The sequence below is a fragment of the Ambystoma mexicanum genome, chromosome 1q (assembly GCF_040938575.1).
Source record: "Ambystoma mexicanum isolate Mex_15411 chromosome 1q, UKY_AmexF1_1, whole genome shotgun sequence".
In the NCBI taxonomy this organism is placed as follows: Eukaryota; Metazoa; Chordata; class Amphibia; order Caudata; family Ambystomatidae; genus Ambystoma; species Ambystoma mexicanum.
Window position 1 is genome coordinate 388,265,356 of NC_090922.1, and position 24,855 is coordinate 388,290,210.

The 24,855-nt window shown below is 47.0% G+C and overlaps 1 protein-coding gene across 8 annotated transcripts in view; it reads left to right on the forward strand.

Annotated features, from left to right (window-relative positions):
• CHD9 (chromodomain helicase DNA binding protein 9) overlaps nucleotides 1-24,855 on the forward strand; it is a 3,201,601-nt gene that overhangs the window by 1,480,377 nt on the left and 1,696,369 nt on the right. For all 8 annotated transcript variants that reach the window (XM_069639531.1, XM_069639523.1, XM_069639522.1 and 5 more), the window contains one exon: nucleotides 6,979-7,234. In XM_069639531.1, coding sequence (XP_069495632.1) covers nucleotides 6,979-7,234 — 256 coding nt within the window. The remainder of the gene's footprint in view (nucleotides 1-6,978; nucleotides 7,235-24,855) is intronic.

A 24,855-nucleotide genomic window follows, 5' to 3' on the forward strand; every position in this document is an offset into this window, starting at 1 on the left:
CTTATTGGAGTGCCATCTTTAGTTAAGCGCTCACCTCTGTCTGGAAATAAGTGGTGTTAATTAAGACTTGTCTAATAAGGAATAAGGGATGTACATCTAGTAATAGTGACTGTGTGTTGAATTTACTTTCCTCTTTTTGTGCTAGTGTAATTTACAAGTGTGTATTTAAATAAATAATTATATACTTTTACACCAAAGCTCTGGTCAGTGTTTGCTTGTGCTACTGTGTCTCTGTACCTATTGTGTATACTCTGCATACTGCCTAACTCATCTTGAGAGAAGTCTGACTGCTCAGCCACAGCTACCAGGTAAATCTGGGTGGTACAGACTGCTACCAATTAGGTTTACTGCCAAACACCTGTAGTCCTAAATCTTTTGCAGTTGTCCTTAAGGGAACTGCACAGGTTTCTGCCTAACAGAGACTGTCCGGCCTAAAAGGCCCCCCTCAGGTGCAGGCCATGAGGAAGAAGGAGCAGAACAGTAGTTGTAGATGGACGAGTTGTGAACTCTGCATTGCAGCAGAAGCAGAGACTGGAGGAGAAAGAAGACACTAGTGGCAGTGTCGAGCAATAGCCAGTCCTGAAAGGGTCTCCTCCAGAAACCTGAATTGCAGAGGTCGCGCAGCAGGAAACATCAGTGGGGGAAGCTTGACCCCTGGGGACCTGAATTGCAGAGACTGTGCAGCGGTAAGCGAAAGTTGGGCAAGCTTACCAGACAGAAAGTCTCTCTCGGGTGGCATGCAAGCACCGGAGAATCTTTGGAGCAGAGGAAGCTCCATGTGCAAGTGGCGCAGGTTGCGGCAGACTGTAAGTGACAGATTGCTGGACCGCGAGAAGCAGTTGAGGTGGAGGGCCTGGGAGCAGCGAGGGAAACTGACGCGTATGCCATACCCGGTGAGTTCACTAAGCTATTGTGACACCAGAGCGCTCTGTAACCGCTCACGTGCTCCGAACAGGTACTTTAACAACAGAAAGCAAACACGTAGAGGGAAAACCATGATGTAAGGCAATTTTCAATACCAAACTGACAGAAAGCAAAGAAAGCATTCTTTTGCAAAGCAAACTGATAATGATTTTAAGCATGCAGGTTTGTTTGAAAGCCAACAAGAGGTGACAATAATTTGAGAACTCAATACAAACTACCATTGCCCAAACCAAAAGAAAGTTAAAACAAGGCAATTTAAAACAAACACACATTGCTTAAATCAAGAAGGGGCAAATAAGAATTCAAAAGTTTGTAAAGCTTTTTGCCTTTGTAGAAGTGCATAAACGAAGCTGGTGAAAACCCACATTGCCAAAGCCAAAGATGAGCTAGAGTGAGAGTACATTTTTGTCAGCGTTTGGTTAATGAAGAAGTGGTGAAACAAGTGGCAAGAAGGCTGCCCTTCTGGCAAAGAATATGCACTGGAGCATAACTCGCAGAAATTTTGGAAGTCACAAAAGTGTAATAAAGAGCACCAATGTGAATCATGTCTTCCCTGAAGAAATTCTCAAAACATGGTGGTGTGAAGCAAGAGACATTGCGAAGTTGTTGTAAGCTGATCTTGACCACAGAAGCACTTGTTGTTCGTAATTTCCTGGCCGAGCCAGTGGGGAGTACACCAGGTCAGTGGTTGTAGTAACACTTTATCCTGTTCGGTCAGGGCAGTATAGCTGAACAGAGAACTTTGAGGAAGTAGCCCTGGCATGGGAGTAAACCAGGTGTAATTGAAGTAGTAGGCCTGGCATGGAAACAGACCATGTGGAAGTTGCTGAAGTGGTGTTCACAAATGGTTTATAGTCATAAAACCGAAAAAAAAATCTCGAAATGAAAAGGTCGAAAAAAAAAGTCGCATTTTTTTTTAATGACGTTTTTTGTTCGAAATGGGGGGGTTCCCCCCCAACCGCCCTTTTTTCATTTTTTTTTATTTTACCCCTTTTATTTACTTACCTGACCCAAAAAATTTGACTTTTTTTTTCGATATTTTTTTTTCGAGATTATTGTAATTCGAGATTTTATTTTCGGTCTTTTGACTGACCACCTTCACAAATCATCCTGACAAACTTTCATTGCTGATGAAAGTGTTGTATAAACTACTGCAAAAGTGTATAATTGTTTCTAAACAAATATGTGATTGAAGAATACTGTCAACAAAGACAATTTGTGTTCATTCTACTGAATTCAGGAATTGTTTTGGGTTTATGCGAAGAAGATTGTTTTCCTTAATATTACAAATAGAAGAGAAAGAAACCTTGTTGAATGATCCTGACGTGTTGGAAACTTTTGTTGCTAAGTGGAAATCAAAAGAACTGCATTGGAGCTTTGTTACAAATGAAGGTTACTGCCCAACATGCACGTATATCCATTAGACCAAAATAAAGGACACAACCCGCTAGGGAATGAGACCAGGAAAATAATTGCAAGTGAAACTAATTTATGTAAGATATGCAAATACAAGCAGAGAATTCTGCTACCCGAGAACGCTCTGCCAAACAATACACGGGCAGCACATTATGAACCAAAATAACGTCACGAGTAATGTAACTACATACAGTATGAAATAACAGTTTCAGTTGGTTGGCCCACATGGCACAGCATGCTCTATAGGTGATGTCAGGCTACAATTGCTGCTTTGTCTGTGCTGCGGAGATGGCATGTGGGTCAGCTAGGCTTATCTCCGCGGTGTGAAGGTCGAACTTAGTTCATGAAGAGTTACATTTCTAACTAATCTAAACAACACAACAATCATTGGCATACAGAGAATAATGGTGGTCCTAAACTATTAAGTGGATGGGGAGCCTTTGCAAAGCATAGACAGATATATGGGAATTCAGACCCTTGCATTTATGGGGTTATGGTGGCTCTGGTCCCTTCTCCCAGGTGCCTTATCTGTGGGATTTGACCTGTAATTTATGCTCCCTGGTGCCTCACGATTCAAACAAATATATAGACAGATGTTGGTTTTGGAGAGAATACGGGATTACGTATATGGTGGATACTCTGGTGGGGTTGTTGGGAGGGGTCCTGCAGGCAGTTACCTTCAAAGAGAGTGGAGGGCAGGGGCCCAGTGGACCATGGCCTGGCAGGGAGGGGGTAGAGAGGGCACAAGTAGGTCAGCAGAGAGGGATGAGCACAGGGTTTGGAGCTTGCCCCTGTCTCACACTCTTCAATGAGCACATTCTGTCAGTGTTCAATGCTAACTAATTGCAACAATAAATGGCTGGACTTCTGTGAGAACACGCTCACGCGGAGCCGTCGGGGAGTGGAGGCGTTGTGGGCTGTCTGTGCATGGTGCTGGGTATGGGAGCACTGACATCTCAGTGGGATGAATTTGGGCCTAGTAAAAGATGGAATTTGGCAGGACACAAAATGGAGTCTCTAAACACACGCATATATTAGGTTATTGGCATGCTGGTTAGTGTTATACTTTGCAAATATGTACGGAGGGGGTGGAGGTGTCTTCCCCCCTTTGCTTAGACATGGTCTATCTGCTGAAGGAATGCAAAAAGGGGGATTGGGCGATGCCACCTCTCCCCCAACACAAGACAGGATTTCTTTTTCATTTGGACCGAGACTGGGGAAGGACAATTCACCCAGATTGTAAGGAGAGGCAGTTATATTGTTAATGTAACTGTATATATATATATAATTATTATTTTTTTAACTGCCATATATATTTCCTTGTTGAGTTGGTGTATTTACCAGTGTGAGGGACAGAAATCTTTTGTCAGTGTGTTTTCCTTAGTTTATGTTAGGCAGGGAAATCTTCGTCAGAGTAGGGATACTGAGGCGTTGACCCAATCTTTTCAGTTAATAAAATGACATCTGTTGAAAAACCTTCACAATGTTGTCCGCCTCACATTTCTGACACCTGACAGGAGCCTCAGCAGACCCTGTAGAGTTTACCTGTGCCAAACAAGGAAAAGAAAGTGTGTCTGGTGAGGAAGGCAGGTAGGCCCGAAGCCCGCACAAGGCGGGTGCAGAAAGGCGCAGCTAACGGCCGGCCGGAGCATCCTAGAGAAGCTGCGAGGATGAGGGCAAGACCGTCGAAGCCCGAAGTTGAGCCTGGATGAAAAGTCACTTAAGCGGCTCCCTGATGAGAGAAGAGCCAACCCGACTCCCCTTCCATGGTGCTCTGCTCGAGGATATCTGGTGCACAGAGGCTCCAGTGGAAAGGGAGGCGGGTGAAAGAGAGAAAGGAAAAGCATACCACAGAGCAGGGGAGTGAGAAGGGAAAGAACCCTGGAAGGCACAGAGACTGAGAACACCCCAGAGTGGGGTGAGCCTCAGAACACCCATGGGGGGGGGGGGGTAGTGGCAAGAAGAACCTCAGAGTGGGGAGTGCAAGTAAGCAGCGCCCCACAGTGGGGATAGCGTGAGACCACCGCAGAGTAGAGAGTATGTAGAAGAACCCCAGAGTTGGGAGAGCCTTAGAGGACCCCAGAATTGGGAGTAAGAAGAAGCAGAGCCCCCTATTGGGGAGAGACTGAGAAAACCCCAGAGTGAAGAGGGTGAAGAATCGAAAGAATCCCAGAGTGTGAGGAGATAGAGAGAAATCTGGACTGAGACACCTGAATAGCCCTGAAAAGGACTTGGTTGGGGCTAGAAGCCAGCGGCCATCCATGCCAGTCTGTCTTCGTTGTTTTTGTTGTTTTGGGGTTTTCTTTTGAGTTAGGGAAAGAAATCAGGTTAGAGCATACTTCCGGGCAGAGGACTTTTATCATTTTACAGACATCCTGACAAACGCCACTTTTGACTTTCTTTTATAGAACAGGGACCAAGGTGGTAGACTTGGGCTAAGATTATTTTGGAATTGACAGCAATAACACCTTTAAACTAAGTCTCGGTTTTGGATTCCTGATCTGACCTATCACATGCCACAAGCTGAGCCCTTTGAAATAAAGGGTAGGCTTTGCCCTTCACACCACAGCCTCCTTCTCCACCTGTTCATCTTTCCAATCCTAAACCAGCCTTCTGCTGATCCCAACAACGCAGATCAATATAGCCCATTTCTCTCCTCCCATGCTTTTTTAAAATGTTTGAACTTCTTGTATTTAACAGTATTTCTCCCTGCATTGACTCTAATGACCTCTCACCCTCTCTAGTCTTGATTTCTGAGCTGTCAATATACCAAATCTGCCCAAAACCATGTAGGAAACTTTCTTACTTGCTGCTTACCACTCCAAACCTTCCTCTTTCCTAATTCTACTCAAAATATCTGTGTTCTTTGACACAGTGGACCACTACTCTTTTCTATTGGCCCTCAGTGAAACCAGAATACAGGAATATGCTCTTGCATGGATTTCATCCGAACTCTGTCATTGATATTTCTCCATCTCCTGAATCATGGCCACCTTTGATAGTACGCCTCTACCTGCTGGCATATCTCGAGACTCTTGGCCCCCTACTATTCACCCGAGACACCTTGTTACTTGGTCAGCCGTTCTCCTTCTTCGGATTCTCATACAACCTCTTTACTGACAAGCATACCATATACTTCTTCTTGTGTTTTGGCTTTTCCCTGTTAGATGGCATTTCAGTGTCACATGTTTAACTCTTCCAAGACTAAAGTATTCTAACTTCCTGCCCCAACTATCCACTCACTTTTTGACACTTCCCTTAACTGCAACACCTAGACAGCGGCTACAATTACAATTAACCTGCTTAATATCCATAAAATCACCCCTGCTCACCATTCCACCAAAACCCTTATATGGGTTTAACTCTCGTCACCTTGACTACTGTGCTGCCATCTCCTTGCCCTCGCTCCTTCTCCCACTTAGTAAAATACTTATCTTTGCCAAGCGCGCACTCTGCAATCTTCTTTGCTTTTCTTCCTCTACCAATCACCACCTCTCCTCTGTTGGCTTTCCATAAAAAATTGTTACTCTTTAAATTCCCATGGTTGTTTCAAAATTGCTATATAGGCACTCGCCTCTTTACCATGTAAATCTGTCTCTCGCTACTTTTCTCCCTCCTTATCTCACTGGGCCCCGGCCACTCTCTGCCTCCTCTTGCTTCTGCTCCCACCCCCTTCTCCCCCACACCACTGGAGTTCCGTTCCATCCTCTGTGAAAAACACCTATTGCCTCCTTCAAATATTTACTAAAAGTCCACCTCCTTAGTCAAGGAGGGCTACCATTTACCTGCTCTCATGTTATTCCTCCTCCATACCCATCCTGAATCTAACCACCTTGTGCTGTGCAACCTGTATGTAACCCGTCTCCAGGACCACTATCACTAATGTTTGTTGTGTCTCTATTATATGCAACATTGATTCCTGATCATCCACCATCAGTGGTTCACTACCCCTACAACCCCCCTTGCTAATGCATGGTAACTGACTCAGCCATTTTCCCGTTGATGGATTATTGCTATGGTAAGTGTTTCTGGGTCAGATACCTATTAGCCTCAATCAAATACAAATTAAGTATGCACTGAATGATCTGACTGAAATAACCAAGTCGTATGTAAAATCTAATGGTATCACTTTCTGCTTTTAACAATGAACTTAGGTTGGACAAGATTCCTAAATATGTTTCGAACTACTTCTCTTTAGGGACCATAGACTCAGTTACTTATGAAGTGTAGTCTTTTTCATACCCTGCATTGCAAACAGCAACATGATAGTGTACTGTTCAGCATATTGTGTTTTACCAGAACCTTTTCGCTAAAACCAAACATGCATTTATCATATTAATAACTAAAGTATTTAGACTAATTGGGATGTTTAAAATGAACACCATGCTTCTTTCTGGTTGAAAGTAAATCTCCTCTTGTTTGTGCAGGCTGTTTCAGCATATTTTATCCTGGGTAGGTTTGCTGTTGGAGACTACACATGTAACTTGTTTTAGTACTATTGTCAGGTGTTCCAGTGATGTTTTGGGATAATATTCTAAGTTGTCTCTTTGTAAAACCTCAAATGTCTTCCTGTTAACTGCGGGCCCTCAGTGAAGTGATACAAATTGAATTTAAAAAACAGACCTTTTGTCCATGTAGGTGCAAAAGCTGCAGGCCATCTTGAAACCAATGATGTTGAGGCGCCTGAAGGAAGATGTAGAAAAAAAGTTGGCCCCAAAAGAAGAGACTATTATTGAGGTGGAGCTGACCAACATTCAGAAGAAATATTATCGTGCAATCCTGGAGAAGAACTTTGCATTCCTTTCCAAAGGAGCTGGACAGGCAAACGTACCCAACCTAGTAAACACAATGATGGAACTCAGAAAGTGCTGTAATCACCCATATCTCATTAAAGGTAAATTATGTTTAGCCTTTGGCTTTGTAGCTATTATTTTTAGTGTCATGGAAAAAGATACTTTATGGCAGGTAATATTCCATGTAGTTTAAATTTATATACTAATAGTAAATCACTTTGGGTGTTAGGAGCCTTACTGTGAGAAAACAAGGTTGACACGCTGTGTGAGCAGCACTTTTTAAACCTAAAGTGCACCCTAACAATACAACATTCTTTAAAAGTTGTAACATTTTGTCACTATAAATTAAGAATTGTTCTTTCCTTCTAGAAAATATACTGCAGTTAATAAATAGGTGTGGAGCCTTTTATTGAGATTTTGTGGGACGTTTTGATTCACATGCTTAACATTTTTGTATGCTTAGCTCTTTATGTGGCTGTTGCGAAAATGCTATATTCTCCTCTAGTTTCTTGGGTTTCAGAGTTCCCTTACAAAGGTGGAAAGTGGGCCAGGATTTAGTGATCTTAACCTAAATGCTGCTTAGACCAAGGCATTGCTTATCTCGAGTCACTTACTAAATACCAGAGAAAAACTCTCACTTCCTCCAAGATTTTTTTTGTTCAATTAAGTCCTTTCTAGTCTGGTTAAAAGCCTGGGAGTCATGGTGGAATCAGATCTCGGCATAGGATTTCAAGTTGAGGCCGTAATTCTAGCAGGCTTTTTCTGCCTTCAGCATCTTCAACGGATTCTCCCATATATTCGCTTTGATTCTCATAATGTGATGGTAGAATCATTGATCAATTCTGGATTGGACTACCACAAAGCCGTTAACTTTCGGGCTTCCCTCCAGTCTGCTGGTCAAGCCCAAGGAGGTTAAGAAATTAGTAGTTCACCTTATCCCTGGCAAGTGGAAAATACCCCTCGCTTCACTAGATGCCTGTGAAAGCCTGTCAGAGTTTTAAGCTCTTTTGTCTAGTTTTTAAATGCATGCATTTCCTCCTTCTTTGCTGAGAGAATTGACGTCCACTCTCACCAGCAACTTGGGTTCCTCTGAAACATATCCTGGTAGTCCCTCTAGCCATCTTTAAAACATGAGGTCATGGGAGATGTGTGGTCCAAGCCCTTGCCTGTGGCACACCCTTCCTGCAGAAACTGGCAACAGGACAAAAGGTTCTGCTTTTTACGTGGTCCTCAAACCTTGCTTTTGCTAAACAGTTATGTGGCCTACATCGCCTCTTGCAATCTGCCGCTAAACTTTGACCCCTAAATTTAATTACATTTGGTGCAGCATGTAATAAATGCTAAAATGAAATTAGATTACTACTGAAATATTCCCAGAGATCTGATTGTATTCTATGGATCGAAAATATTTAGTGGAAATAGAAAACCGTGCAAGTAAAACCAGGTGGGCCGAGGAGGCATCTCCAACGTCACCAGAAGTAATGGCACCAGTAACATAGGTGCATGTTCAAATTTTTCCACAACACACACCACGTTAACGTGATACTAGACTTGGCACTTACAGATTGGTTTTGCCTGACAATATAGTATATATAGCCACTGATGTTACCAGTGGTGAGTGACTTATACTCCTACATCCCGTCCCCTTTCATCGGATCTGTGTGATCACTGAGACCACACATAATTGCGAAGGCCGAAAATGCAGACTTTTTTTTTTTTAATTAAACCCTCTTTGCACCACATAGATATGCGGGGTAGACCCCCCGCATTCCCCCATATTACTATAATATCCCATACCCCCACATATATATGTGGTGTAAGGGGGGTTTAAAAAGAAAAGTCGGTATTTTCGGCCGTCGCAATTCTCAGGTCGACATTTATGTACAATTCCCTTTCATCCATACTGCATGGGCGTCCCCTGCTGGGGACGGGAGACGGAAACTTTTTCCACAGAAAAATCACCTTCCCCTTTAAATTTGGATGCGCGCGGGGCCCTCCACTGACTCTACCCACCAACGCCATTCCTCGGTCCTCTTTTCCACGTCGACTGGAACAGAACGCTTTCACCAGTGCTCCTGGGTTAGGCCTCCGGCATAGTAATTCCACACGCTCTTCCCTGGAGAAGTACTTTTGTCTTCTTTTTCTTATCTTCAATCAGGTACCGCTCTGTCCTCTGGCGCCACGCTCTTTCCCTGGGCAAGTCAACGTCAGCGGTCTTCAGAAGGTGTCCTGCCTATGAGGGTCTCTTCTCTACTTCCAACCCCCACACTCTCTGCATCTGCTGCCTTGGCCCCGACCACGGCTTGGAGGGCTGTACCGCGTGTGACACGCTGACACCGCACGCTCTGAAGAACAGATTAGCCAGGTGGAGGGTGCTCTTCGGAAAGTCGCCTCTAGAGGACCTAAAGTAGTTTGTTAAGCACAAGACCAGGCCCAAGGTAGGGTAACTGTTCCCATCTGCATCCCACAAAGGTGACTCCTTCTGCAGGAAGAGCATGAGCATGTGGGACCTATCGGGTTCTTTTACCAGCACACGTACCGAAGCTGCTTCAGCTACCGGCCACCAGGCCAAGGAGTTGCAAGACCCTACCAGTGACTACTCTGAGGGACTGCCAGGTTCTATTGCCGGGTCTCAACCTGAGGCGCAACGCCCTAATACTGGACAGATTTCGGAGGGGGCGCCTGTACGCAGCACTACCGGCGCCACAGCTGAGGGCACTCTGCCTACAAGGCCCCGTCCTTAGGTGCAGGGTAGGCCTTCACCTCACTGCTCAGCGTCCTGGAGGAAGATGGGCCCAGCGCAGCAATCGCCACGACACAGGCACGTGGCTTGCAGCCGGACAAAATGGCTGCCGGGCAGACAAAATGGCGGCTCGCCCAACACCATTCCCCTTTGGGGACCAGGTAGGGGAACGGGGTTCCAAGTGGGACTGGTCATCGCCTGGCACGTGGCCCACGGCATATCTATCAGCGTTACAGCGCAGATGCACCTCGTCACATGCAGCAAGACAGGGTGTGCCCAGGTCTCGGCAACCTCGGGGCCCTTCGCCCATGTCCGCTCCGCGAAGCGATCCTCCGGCCTATGAAGACAGGTTTTTTGAGAAATTCCTGACTCTCATGAGGTCTCTACAAATGGGCATCATATTTAAGGATGTTATCAAGGACATGCTCCCTTGGGTCTAGCTCCTCTGGGACCAATGGAGCCCCAGCTGTCTGCACCAGTGCCCACGACACAGGCTCCCATGCCTCTACCGGTCACAGCAGCCCTGTATCCGCTGCCTCAGCAGCCTCTGGTTCCTATCAGTACGCCACAGCTCCCTGCTCCCAGCACTCCACCAGCTGCTCCGGATCAACAGCACACTTTGGTGGACACGGATGAAGAGGAGGACCCTGACACGCCATCGTCGGCCAAGGCCTTTCAACAACGGCTTGCAGGCCATGCTGAGTATTTGGGTCTCCCACAGCCAGAGGTGCAACAATCAGAGGCGGAGATATTGACAGAGGTTCTCACTCTACGCCCCATGGCTAGAACGGGAATCCCAATGCAGAAGGGCGTGGTGGCGCTTGCTAAAAAAGGATGGCTCAAACCACATTCTACACAGCCTACCAATAGGCGCCTCAACGCCAAGTTTAGGCAAATGTAGAGGGACCCTCTCTTGCTGTCGGAACACCCCCAACCACACTTCTCGGTGATCGCCACAACTTCATTCTAATCCAAGCCACAATCCTCCTCTACTACATCAGTCTCCACACTCCTCCTGGGTAAGGAGAAGATCCCAGAAGCATATGGAAAGAAAATCTATTCCAACCCTTCTCCATCTCCACCAGTCGAATGGTGATGCCATGCTGGCTGCTGTCAACCGAAAGCTATGGTGAAAGAACAGCGATTTCCTTCCTGAACTCACTGTGCAGAGCCAGGCGCGCTTCAAAGCTGGGCTGGCTGAAGCCAAAATTGTAGCGCATGATATAATGGAGTACACGGGGGCTCACATGGACATCTCAGGGCGTGCCATATGTATTGCTAGTGACATGAGAAGGACGAAGCTCAACCCAGAAGTCCAGGAGCGTATTCTGGACCTTCCTTTCGAGGGGGCGATCTTTTCCATTCTACTACGGACGAGGAACTCGATAAGAACAGTTCGCAGGCAGCCAAGTCCTTCTCTATCCTCACTAAGTTCACCCCCAAGGCATATAGCCAGGCGCACCAGCGCTCAGACAAGAGTCGGTCCTTTGGATGCTTCAGGGGTTTCCAGGAGAGACAGTCCAGGCAACCAGACATATCACCTAGCCAGCACAGGCGCAAGCACAACAAGGCAGCTCACAGGGGCTTTTTCCAGTCCCCCTCGTCAGCCCCAGTCTCAGAGGGCAAAAAGGCTTGGTGCAGGCATTCGGATCCACGAGTCTCTGGTGGGTGGCAGGCTTGACCTTCACTCTCAATGCTGGCCAACAAGGTTCACAGACCCATGGATCCTCTCAGTAGTGTCCACGGGCTTCCGGCTCCCTGTCCCTGCTTCTCCTCTCTGCTCTCCAGCGCCTCCACAGATTGGAACAGCAACTGTGTTGGTGGAAATTCGATCGCTCGTAGAGAGTCAGACAGTGGAGGAAATCCCTGTCTCCCGGCAGGGTCTGGGCTTCTATTCACTGATTTTCTGCATATACAAGAAGAAGCAGGCTGACCTGAGAGTTGTGTTGGACCTTTCCACCTTGAACCCTTCACTTCCTCTCCAAAAGTACAAGATGGTTACCCCACCACTTATAGCAGATACATTGTATGTGGGAAACTGGATGTGCTCCCTGGATTTGAAGGATGGCTACTTACACTTCCCGATCTGGCAGACCCATCGGTCCTTTCTGAGGTTCAGGATCATGGGTTTTCATTTCCAATACAAGGTTCTACCCTTTGGCCCCAATTCGATCCCCAGGGTCTTTGCAAGACTAATCGATGCAGTGGCAGCCCTGCTCAGGGTCACCACAACTACCCATACCTAGACGACTGGCTTGTCAGGGCAAGGTCTCAGGAGGCAGTCCTAAACACAGCCTCTGCCCTCATGAATACACTACACGAGCTGCGATAATCCGTCAATCTCAAGAAATGACAGTTGGAGTCCACGCCGAGTCTAACCTTCCTGGGCCTCATCTGGAATACAAGCTCCGAGAGGATTTTCCTCTCAGAGGACAAGATCACAGCCATCAAGAGGGCCATGGAGCATTTTCTCAGCAGAGCAGTGACCTTGGCGTGGTGGTACCAACACCTCCTGGGCCTCATGGCGGCATGTCTAGTGCAGTGCCGCATAGGAGGCTCAGGATGAGGCAATTGCATTTGCACTTCGCAGCCTCCTGGAGCCAGGAGAAGGATTCCCAGGCGGAGATGGTCAGCATCCTACATCATCTCAACCAGGACCTAACTCTGGTGGAGCAGGGACAGCAACCTGCGGATAGGCAGATCCTTCCGTCAACCAGCGCCTCGGATTACCATCACCACAGGCTCTTCCCTATAGGGCTGGGGAGCTACCTTGGGCAGCCAAAGCACCCACAGGGTTTGGTCCCGTCAGGAGCAGGCAGCTCATCAACTGGCTTGCGCCGATGGCTATCTGGCTCGTCCTCAGTCTTCCTCCCAATGATCAACGGCAAGGCGATCATTATTCAGACTGACAGCTCCACCAGCATGTATTACATCACCAAGCAGGGTGGCTCCAGGTCCCCTCCCTTCTCTACCTTAGCAGTCAACATTTGGGAGTGGGCTCTGGTAATGCACTTGGCAGCAATGCACCTCCCAGAGGAATCCAACCTGGAGACAGGCAGGCTTAGAAGGCTGGGTGTGGACAACTACGAAGGGCAATTGAACGAACATGTCCTTCAGGGGATCTTTGACAGGTGGGATCATCCTCAGGTGGAGCTCTTCACCACATGGTGCAAAAGGGTACAACAGCAGGTGCCCCCAATTCGTGTCCTGGCAGGGACAGCACAGAGGCTCCCTGGGCGACGCTATGCTGATCCAGTGGAACAACATGAACATGTATGCCTTCCCTCTGACTGCCCCCTGGTCCACAGGGTAATCTGCAAGATCCGGGAGGCCCGGCATCTCCGTATCAGCCTGATAGCTCTGTGGTGGCAAGCGAGACCCTGGTTCTCGGAACTACTCAGCCTGTCGGATCAGGCTCCGGTGCACCTTCCGCTGTGCTCAGCACACCTACTCTCTCAGCAGGGAGGGACGGTCATCCACCCCGCCCCCCAGAAGTTAGCCCTCGCAGCATGGTTCCTGAACAAGTCACACTGAGACATCTGCAGATGTTGCAAGCACTACTGCTTTTATGCCAGCTCCTGTTAGACGCGGCATTTGGTCAGGCAGTGTTAAGGAACTTGTTTTTGTAAGAGAGCACCTCTCCACCCTTGGGCTGCTTTCAGTTGTACTCGCCCATACAGTATGGAGGAAAGGGGTCGGGACGTAGGAGTAATTGGTGACTAATGTACTTCTAGTCCATAGTCCCCTTTCCTCGATACGTCCCACCATCTTCCCCCTTAATAATACTGTGTCATTAGGCAATGTTAATATTGTCAACGCGTCAAAGGGGACTGAGGAGTGGCACCAGTGGGCAGAGTCAGGGGAGTGCATGCTCCCAGGTCTGCGCCCCGCGCTCCTCTAAATAGAAAGGGGTAGATGATTTTTCTGGTGAAAAAGGTTCAGTCTCCCGTCCCTAGCGAGGGGCGCCCATACAGCATGGAGGAAAGGGGACTATGGACTAAGAGTACGTTAGTCACTATGGTGAGTAACTTATTTCTTCAAATACTGGTCTCTGCAACCCTGGACTCTCCAGGTGTTTTGGACGACTCCCCCCATGAAGCCTCGACTCAATACCTGTTGGTTTTGTGCTCTTTACAAATGTATAAATAAATACTTCCCAAAGGCTATGTTGGTTAGGGCTGTTGGGAGTTGTAGTCCAAAACACCTGATAAGCCAAAGGTTTCAGACCCCTGCTCTATGGTTTCCTTAGTTTGTGAAAGACTACCTAATCTGTACAATCCGTAAAATATTAGAATTATTTTTGTATGATTTGGCTAAAAGTAGGTGACAAACTTAGTAACTCATTTAAGGGTGAGCTACTGCTGGATGATTAGAAAGCTTCCACTCTAACATTCAAATCCTGTCATGAAATGCTTAGCAAAAGGCCAGAATGTCAGACAGCATGATGTATTGAATGCAGAGGGTGGTTAAAGAGGTTTTTCCCGCAGGCCTCTGGTGAAGAGTGCGAAGAGCCCTAGCCTATGTGGAAAACAAGGCGTCCAGCAAGTTAGACGAAAACCTTCTCGAGATATACAGTTGCAGAGCGGTTAGGCCTCAATCTTAGGAGAGGATGGGCTGGTTAGATTAGTTAATCGTAGTTATATATCTATATGCACAATAACATAAAACACGCGCAAGATACCGGAAAGATATTTGAGGCTTGTGAATCCGTTTAGAGTCACATGCGTGGCATAGGCCACCATGTAGTGGTTGTTCCTGAGTACTATAAGTTTACTTACAAAGTAAAAGGGTGTTGGCAGGGCCAGTTCTATCACTCTTTCACTAACCAACTTGTAACGGTAGCTATGATGATCCATGTGCTGACGTCCTCAGACTTTCTTCCACCATTGATTGGTCTTGTGAGGGAAGGCAGAGGATAAAAACACGTTGTGGAACATTTCTTGAAGCTGGAGGGTAACGAATATCGACAATAGTAATCGACACTCAACCTTATCAGACTTCAACTACTGGAGGGCGTACATTAGGGATAGTTTGGGGGCTTGGGGATCATTAACTCTTGAGGTTTGGAATGCCTGTACTCCCCCATACATCTACAGTTTGTGGCTGACCCAAGTTGCACTCTCCTAATGTAAAATTCACCTTATAAATTCCTTCTCAGCTGCTGTTAGAGATACCCTTTATAGGACACTTAGTGTGCAACCATGATCTTCTAAGAGATAACTCAGAAGACAAAGTCTCAGTGTATACGAAATTCATGACCATAATTCTAAAAGATCATAGTCCTGTTCCGGGAAGCCTCTGCAATGTAAAATGTTGCAGATCACACTAGCATACTCCTGCAGTGAGTACTCTGTTCCACCCCACCTGTAATGTGTGTTGGCAGGGCGGTGCAGCCATTTTCTGGTTATTGCAAAGCACAATTTAGGGATCTTGGCGCGCACAGGAGTCGGCGCATCCATTTTGTGCTGTTTCTGGCATCAAAGCAGCAAAGTGGTGTAACATAGCACATCTGAGTGTGTCAAAATATCCCACACTCCTCATCCAGGAAAGGAGGAGGAAAAATCGCACAGACTGGACCCAAAAAAAGACTCTGTTTTTATATATCCAGAATGGCTAAATTTCACCAAGTTGACCAATTATTCATTGGCTATACTGGTCCCAGATTGGGCCTTGCGGTTACTAAACAAACCATATCCAGATGGATCATCCTAGCTATTGGCGATTGTTGAAGATTAGCGGAAAGGACCTCCCGGAATCCCTAAGGGCACATTCCACAAGGGGCGTGGCATCCTCTGCTGCTTTTCAAAGAGGTGTCCCTATCAATGATATTTGTTCAGCCACTTGATCGTCCATCCATACCTTTGTGAGACATTACTGCCTGGATTCATCTTCCAGTCTGGGGGGACAGTTATCAAAAGTGGTCCTTCATTCCGTCAATGATTAGATCTAAATTTCATTGATACTCCCACCTACAAATTATTACTGCTTTGGGAGTCTATCAAAGATGAGGAATACGTGGGAGGACACAATCCATTCAAAGAATAAGTTACTTAGCCCCGGTAACGTTCTTTCGATTGGATGTTCCTCCCACGTATTCTTCATCACCCCTCCCAGCCTTCCCCGTCATACAATTTACATGTTATTACACTTTCTCCTGCATTGGATCTTTCATGGATTCACATGCTTAGAATATTTCTCGTCGTCAGGCTGGGAACCCTTGGTATCTTTATTAAAATGTTTTCCATTGGTTTTCCTTCTCTGTCCTATCGACGTCCTTTTGGGACGCTTATGCATGGCCCAATAGGACGTACGGCATAAATAGCCCTGCCCCCGCGGCTCCCTTCAGATTTCAAGCGTCTCCAAAGTAGTCGGGATCACCTTGTGTTTTCTACACTTTGTTAGGTTGTACTTTATTTACCAATGTCGGGGAAAGCGGTGTTCCGCCCGTGTGCCACGTGTGGAATGAAGACATTTTGAGGGGGACGGACACATGGATTGCCTTTATTGTCCCTACCCTCATCACTCTGCGGACACCTGCGATATCTGCAAGGGGTTCTCGCAATCTTCAAACTTCTGCAGCGCTTCAGGGAATTCACGATTTGCCACATCCAGAGACCGGAATTTCAGTAGATCGGCCTAGAGACTCAAAAAATGCGGGATCGCCTGAAACGCCTGTGCCACAACTGCCAGTGCCGTCAACGGGAGTCGTCGACACCAGTGACTATCGATAAGGGAGAAAAAGAAACTCCAAGGTTTTCATCGTCGACGGTGGGCCCTCCAGACATTTGGCAGCCGACGGTGTATGACTCAGTTCTGCCGGATACTCTATTACAGCAGGAGTCGGCGTTATTGGTGTAGTCGATGGAGGAGGAGCGGGAACCAGTGGTTTATCCATCAGATCTCGGCTTACAGGGCGATTGTCAGGGATACAAGATGTTCCTCCTACGCATTCTCTACTAAATTGCAGTCGATGTTGTCTTTGCAAGTTTTATCTACGCTGCAGTCCCTCTTAAGCTAGTTGGATGCATGGCTGCCTCCCATGGGTGCACCGCCAGTGACATCCCTCGTCGACGCGGCAGGCCCCTCTCCACGTTCAATGTCAATGGCTGAGTTGCCGCTCTCCCGTCCGGTCAGTGAAGAACCTCCCCGTTCACATCCAGAAGAGGGTGAGCTACAGGACTCTGAGTCAGATCAAGGTCCCAGGAACTCCATCTCGGACATTTCATCATCGCTGTCAAGAGACCCTACGTGGGAATCAGATGGAGAACTGGAAGCTCCTAGAAGCCCAGCACATCCGTCACCTCCAGATGACATCGGAGCCTTTCAGGCGATGATGGCGAAAGCCTGTGTTGAATTTGGTCTGACCCCAGAGGAAGAAAAGAAGGAATGCTTCTTGTTTGACCATATGGGGAAGAGAAGGAAGTCGATCTTCTCGTTCCCAATTCTAGACCACGTTTGGCAGGAAGGCTTGCGTATCATGTGCCATCCATTTTCGGAGCCTGCAATCAAGGGCAGTTTAGAAAAAAAGTTTAAGGCTCCAGACTCTATACCTAAATGTTTGACAGCACAGCCCTCTCCTGAATCTGTGGTGTCAGCGGCGGCTAGCAGAAAGGCTAGATCACAACACAAGTGCACATCTCCGGACAGTGAAGCTAGAAGGCAGGATGCTTTTGGTAAGAAAGTCTTATCAGTGGGAGAGACTACGGTCAAGGCGGCTAACTCATTAGCTATTATGGCACGATACGACCGTGAAATGTGGCATCGCCTGGCCCCCATCTTGGAACACTTGCCCGAAGAACAGCTATGCTACTGGTTCGGGAAGGTGAGGAGGCTTCAAATCATAGCATCAACATTGCTGTGGACTTGGTGGAGTCGGGATTCAAACAAATAAATAATGGAGTGGTACTAAGACGGCAGGCATGGTTAAAATGTACAGACTTTAGACCGGAGGTCCATTATAAAGTGCTGGACATGCCCTTTGAAGGTGAGCAGTTATTTGGTGAGAAGATAGACAAAGCCTTCAAGGGCATGAAGGAGGATTCAGATACGGCAAGATCACTGGGGGCATTACAAAGTGGGTGAACATTTGGGCCTTTTCGCCCCTTCTGCAGAGCTTCAGGGAATTCACAATTTGCCACATCCAGAGAGCGGAATTTCAGTAGATCGGCATACTCCTCCCAGGGATACAGGTGAGCTGTCCAGGCGACAAGGAGAACCTGGAATTTCCTAACTTCTAGAAGGAGAGGAGGACAATCTTCGTCTATGAAGAGTAAGCAATCAAAATCTCAGCAATGACAATCTTCAAGGCGTCCTGGGAGGCAGAGTGTCCCATTGCGTCTGCGAATGGGAAAGGATAACATCAGTCCGTTGGGTGTTGGACACGGTGAAACTAGGCAACTCTCTGCAGTTCAAGATCACGCCCATTCCTCCAGTATATTCGGCGCAACCCCATCTTCAAATCTTAAAGCAGGAGGTGGTGCTTATGCTGAAAAAAGGGGCTATAGAATTGGTTCCGGCCGCAGAGAGAGGCTCTACTCACGTTACTTTGTGGTAAAAAAAAAAACAACGGGAAGTGGCGGCCCATTCTCGACCTTCGAGCTCTCAACAAAACTCTATAACGCCTGAAGTTCAAGATGCTTACACTTCAGGAGGTCATCCGGTCGATACAACCGGGGGATTTTCTGGCGTCGTTGGACTTACAAGACGCATATTTCCACATAGCCATGCATCGGCGGCACAGAATATTCCTAAGGTTTACCAATTCAAAGTGCTCCCATTCGGTTTACAGAATGTTTGGCCCCGGTGGCGGCATTGCTGCGACGAGAAGGTCATCACGTCTACCATGACCTGGATGACTGGCTTATAAGGGGCTCGTCGCCGGCAGCAGCGCAGGCAAGCCTCAACGTTACCATGCGGCTACTGCAACGGTTGGGCTTCGCAGTCAACTTCGAGAAATCCTTTCTCTCTCCATCCAGGAGCTTGGTGTTTCTGGGAGCGGAATTCCAAACCCAATCGGGACTGGTAAAACCTTCTGTAGAGAGAGTCCAGAAACTCTGGCAGAAAGCGGAGGAGTGGAGAGCTGGAGCCAGAGTGTCAGTCAGAGGCTACATGTCGCTTCTAGGAGCCATGGCGTCATGTATCCAGTTAGTGAAGAACCGTTGTCTCTTCATGAGGCCAATACAAGAATTTCTAGTGGAACGGTGGTCTCAAAGTTGCGGATTGTGGTCCGACAAAGTGATCATCAACAGCGACCTGCTGGGAGATCTTCGGTGGTGGCAACTCTCAGACAATCTGACAAAGGGGATGCCTCTGCTAGAGCCAGAGTTTCAATCCACAATTGTGACTGATGCCTCCCAGACAGGATGGGGAGCTCATCTGGGGTCTTTACAAGTTCAAGGTCAATGGTCCCCAGGAGACGCGGACCTTCACATCAATGTACTGGAACTAAGAGCCGTTTGTTGGGCTCTGAGATCGTTTTTACCACGCATACGGAGATCGGTCGTGAGAGTGTTAACGGACAACACGACCACGATGTTCTACCTCAGGAAACAAGGGGGCACTCATTCGAGAGTGCTTTCGACGGAGGCTCAGGAGCTATGGCATTGGGCCCACGAACAAAGCATAATTATCGTGGCGTTTCACCTGTCAGGACTGAAGAATGTACAGGCAGACTCTCTCGGCAGAGAGATGAGCCAATTCCATGATTGGCATCTGAACGATCAGCAAGTGTTGAAAATCTTCAGAAAATGGGGTCGGCCTTTGCTGGATCTCTTTGCAACCCGGGAGAACAAAAAGTGCAAGCAGTTTGCCTGCAGATGGCCGCAGCCCAATTCGCTGGGGGATGCATTCTCCTTCCCGTGGACGGGCAAGTTCGCATATGCGTTCCCTCCGTTTCCGCTCATTCGACGGACCCTCCAGTGGATTCAGAAATATCCATGCCGTGTGATTCTGATTGCCCCTCACTGGGCCAGGCAGCAGTGGTTTTCGGACCTGCTTCATCTATCAGTGGCAGAACCGATGAGATTGCAAGTGACGCCGGACCTTCTATTCCAAGACAAAGGAGCAATTTGGCATCACGACCCGGGCTCCCTCAGCCTGACGGCTTGGTCTCCTGACTTCTCAGAGTTTGGTTCGTTTAACATTTCTAGAGATTGTCACCGCATTTTAGAGGCGGCGAGAGCTCCGTCCACGAATGTCTCATATGCATGCAAGTGGAAAAGATTCTGTGTGTGGTGTAAGGATCAGTCAGGGGTGGACCCTCTAAACATTTCGTCAGAACAAGTTCTGCCTTATTTACTACACCTGGCGAGTGGAGGTTTGTATTTCTCCTCCATAAAAGTTCACCTGCTGGCCATTTCTAGGTTTACTCGGAAGAAGCACTCTACTCCGTTGTTCAGTGAACGACTACTCAAACATTTTCTGAGAGGTTCATTTCGGACTGTTCCTGCGGCCAAGAAGTTCCCTACTGGTTGGAGTCTCAATTTGGTATTATCAGGACTAATGAAGGCTCCATTCGACCCTATGTCATCGTCGCCCTTGAAGTTTTTGTCCTGGAAAATGGCCTTCTTGGTGGCTGTTACTTCAGCAAGAAGACTGTCGGAGCTGCAAGTGCTGGTAATTGATCCACCATACTTAAGCTTCTTAAAGCACAAGGTAGTGTTTGCCACTAACCCTCATTTTGTTTCGAAGGTACCAACTACATTCCATAAGCACTCTTCTATTGTGCTACCAGCATTCTTCCCTGCGGCTTCATCTTTGGCAGAGAAGGCTCTCCTATCGTTGGACGTGAAAAGAGCGTTAAAGTTTTATCTGAGTTGTACTCCAGATTTCAGGCATACAAGACAACTGTTTGTAGCCTACGGACCCTCAGTAAAGGGAACAACCAGCCTCCAAACAAGGACTATGCTGCTGGTATCGTCTGCTATTGCCTTCTGTCATTCTAAAGCAGGGAAGCCTCTGGAGAGGCATCAGAAGGCTCATTCGACAAGATCTTCCGCGTCTTCAGCGGCATTGTGGTCGGAAATTCCGCTGGTGGACATCTGTCAAGCGGCATCCTGGTCGGTGCTGCATACATTTACTCGGCATTACTGCCTAGAGCAACAGCATGGATCAGAGGTGCAGATGGGACGGGCAGTCCTGCAACACCCGTTTCAGTAAGGTAAACCCCCACAAAGTGGGGTACCTGTTTTAATGTACCATGCTGGTTAATGCTTTTCTTGTGTTTTTTTTCTGCGTTTGCGTTGCTATTTTATTGGTTTGTATTACATACCTCCAAATATAAGGATACTGCTATGTAATCTATTCTAAGCATGTGAATCCATGAAAGATCCAATGCTGGCGAAGGGAGTAGTTTCTTACCTGTAACTCCATTTCTCCAGCGTTGGTATCTTTCATGGATTCACATGCGCCCACCAGCCTGCACTGAATGCAAACATGATATTGCCTCTATTTTGGAGGTTAAAATCTGAAGGGAGCCGCGGGGGTGGGGCTATTTATGCCGTACGTCCTATTGGGCCATGCATATGCGTCCCAAAAGGACGTTGATAGGACACAGAAGTGTCGGTTTTTCCAATGGAAAATGTTTTAATAAAGATACTGAGGGGTCCCAGCCTGACGACGGGGAATATTCTAAGCATGTGAATCCATGAAAGATACCAACGCTGGAGAAAGGGAGTTGCTGCTTCGGAAAAAATAATTTGGCAGATGCCGCTGTGCTGAAGGTGGTGGCGTTGATTGTCCCTCGACGGGCTCTGTACCTTGTCGGCGTCACTGCTGGTATAAATAGCTGGAGCCGGGGCTGTTGGCTTCAGTTCCGTTTTTCCGATTGCCTCGCTCTCGAACAGCGCGCTTCGAAATTTTCTTCTGAAAATGTCGTCTTCTTCAACACCCAGACTGGGTTTAAAAAGTGTTATCGACTGCGGATTGAGGATGTCGATCACAGATCCTCACCGCGTTTGTCTCTGGTGCCTCGATTCAAGTCATCGAACCGGCGACTGTGGCTCCTGTGAGTCAATGACGGAAAAGGCCCTTCGTGAGAGGAAAGGTAAACTGGCGGTGGGGCGGGAAGCTTCTGTTAGGGAGAATTCTCATTCTATGGCTAATTTCCTTTACCTAGTGAGTCCCTCAGCAGCTTTGCTGGATCTCTGGAGTTATTTCTTTCCACTTGGTAAGAGTGTGAGCTTTTCCCCCACTCTTACTTTTATTTTGCTATGTGTTTAACCTGTTTTTGTGATTGTGGGCTCTGGAGTACACCACTTTGGTAGCCCCCTTCTTTGTGTTTGTCACACAGCACCTTCTGTGCAGTGACACAGGGTTGTCATTCAGACTTCCCACCTACTCCGTTTCTGAGGTGACTACTGTCCCCCAGAAAAGGGTAAAGTTACCACTAACTAACCCCAAGGAAACCCAAGTCGCACTTTGTCATGATGGGTCAAGGTGGTTGTCCTGGCTGGACAACCCCCCTGCTGGGTGATTGACAGCCAGGCTGTGTGAATGGGGGTTTTTCACATAAAAGCAGATCTCTTGGGCTGGAAGTCAGAGAGTCGCCACTGGAACTACAAGGAACCAACGAGAAGTGTAGGAAAGGTCAACTTCTGCAACTACCCTGTCCCGGTGAAGCCCTGCTGCCGTCCTGAGCTATCTACCCTTCAATGACTAAGAGGAGATCCAGTCCGGAGTCTTCTTCACTTGAGCCTGGTGGGGATAACCAGCTCATCATCTTCAGCCAGTGGTTGCCTTCGTGGTCGAAATCGCTGCACACTGCTGTAGTGGTCCGGATAGCCACCTGAAGAACCTCTCCTGTTTTTAAGGAGCGCACCTTTTATTCATTGTCGCAGATGCCGGCCTCATCCCTCTATGGTGCTGACCCCCTCATCGTCCTTCTTTGTGCTGAAGCTGCACGAAAGCGTGGGTCTGCGGGAAACCAACAGGAACAACTGCAGTGGCACCAGCTTCGTTCTTTGAGAAAGGTACTGTGTCCTGTTTGAGGAATTTTGGGTGAAATCCCTATTTCTCTATTTTATGGCTTGTCCTTACTTTTCCCTCCTTCTTATAACTTTTGCTTCCAAACATTGACAATATCAAAGTACTCTTGGCAACGTTGAATCTTGAACTGTCCGACTGTGTGATCCTCGAAAACAGGCACCCGGTGTCATTGGAGTTTGGCTCCGGCCCTTTGACTCTTGAATTCCTGTCTGTGTGTTCTTCGATTCTGTCTGCCTAACCAACATATTGCCTGTGATTTTTGCCCCCAACTCGCTCTGGGTATCTCGGGTGCTAAGTATGTTTTTGTCCCGGTAACATTTCTTGCCGCGGATACGCGTTTATCTAGTAGACCGAACTGTCAAAAAGTGATCACAATTGTATTCACGGTAACGTGTTCTGTTTCATAACACCGGTCCATTCAAACACAGGGTACTTAACCTTGAGTAATACTGTACAAAGTGAATTGGTTAGTTGTAGTAGATTTTACGTGTGATTTTTGAATTAATAGAAGTTTTGTGTTGATAACAAACAGTTTAAAAATAAATGTACTTATATTTTTTTACTTAAAACCTTGAGTCAGTGTTTGCTTGAGTCACAGTAATTGTGGTCCCTCTGTGTAATCTCTGCTACTGCTCATATACTCTTGAGATAGGCCTGGCTGCTCCGCTACTGCCACCACTTTAACATAGTAGTACAGGCTTGTACCAAAGGTGAACTTGTAATACCACTTGTGGTCTTAATTGTGTGTAGTAGTCCCTGAGGGCACTGCACAGGATTTTGCCTAACAGTGGGTATATAAGCAGCGCTCAGATGCCTGAGGGTTCGTAGCACTATATAAATGCTGAATTATTATTATTATTATTATTATTATTATTATTTATTATTAACGCCCTTGGTGTGCAGCCATGAACAAATGGAAGTTAGAGAAGGTTTGGAGTTGATCAGAAAGTCCAGATATAGAAAAGAGTCGAGCCTCTCCACTGGCTCCATTTGTATGTACTACTTGGATGGAACCTGTTTCTGTGTACTCAAGTGTTGCATTACTTTTGTCTTTGCTGGGTTAACAGACAATGAATTTGCATTCAAAACACATTGTAGGCCAATCGGGATGTTATCAAAGACCAAGTAGTCATCAATCAACATAGCCTGTTCATAGGGGCCTCAGAGTAGATATTTTTGGGTTGCCAAAGCTAACGGCTGTAAAGATAGTTCCAGATGAGCTGTATACAAATTGTAAAGGCCGGGGTCTAGGGCACACCCCTTCCTTACCCCTCTGTGTGTTTTTATTGGGTGTGAAAGTGTGCCTTGCTGGTTTAGGCTAACCAGGGTACTTACCTTGAGTAATACTGTACAAAGTGAATTGGTTAGTGTAGTAGATTTTACGTGTGGTTTTGAATTAATAGACGTGTTGTGTTTATAACAAATAGTTTAAAAATAAATGTATTTATATTTTTTACCTCGAACCTTGAGTCAGTGTTTGCTTGAGTCACAGTAATTGTGGTTCCTTTGTCTAATCTCTGCTACTGTTCATATACTCTTGAGATAGGCCTGGCTGCTCCTTTACTGCTACGACTTTAACATAGTAGTACAGGCTTGTGCCAAAGGTAAAACTTGTATTGCCACCTGTAGTCTTAATTGTGTGTAGTGTTCCCTAAGGGCACTGCACAGGATTCTGCCTACCAGCTTCTAAAGCCTCGAAGGCTTCGTCTAAAAAACATAAAAAATCAAGCTATTCGAAAGAATTGGATTGTCATAGACACTCTAAGAGATCTCGATCTCGTAGTAAATCGAGGCGCTCTTCATCTTCCTCTTCTAAGAGAGTGAAAAGGAGACCTAGATCTCCTTCGTCATCTTCAGATTCATCAACCGAAGTGGTACCCTAGAAAATGGAAGGAATTTCGAAAGAAGATAATGGAGGTCTTTGAGAATGCAGCCTCGACCCCCTCAAAGGAACCTCAGAAGAGCCGTAACCCTGTCGCTCCATCGGACGACATA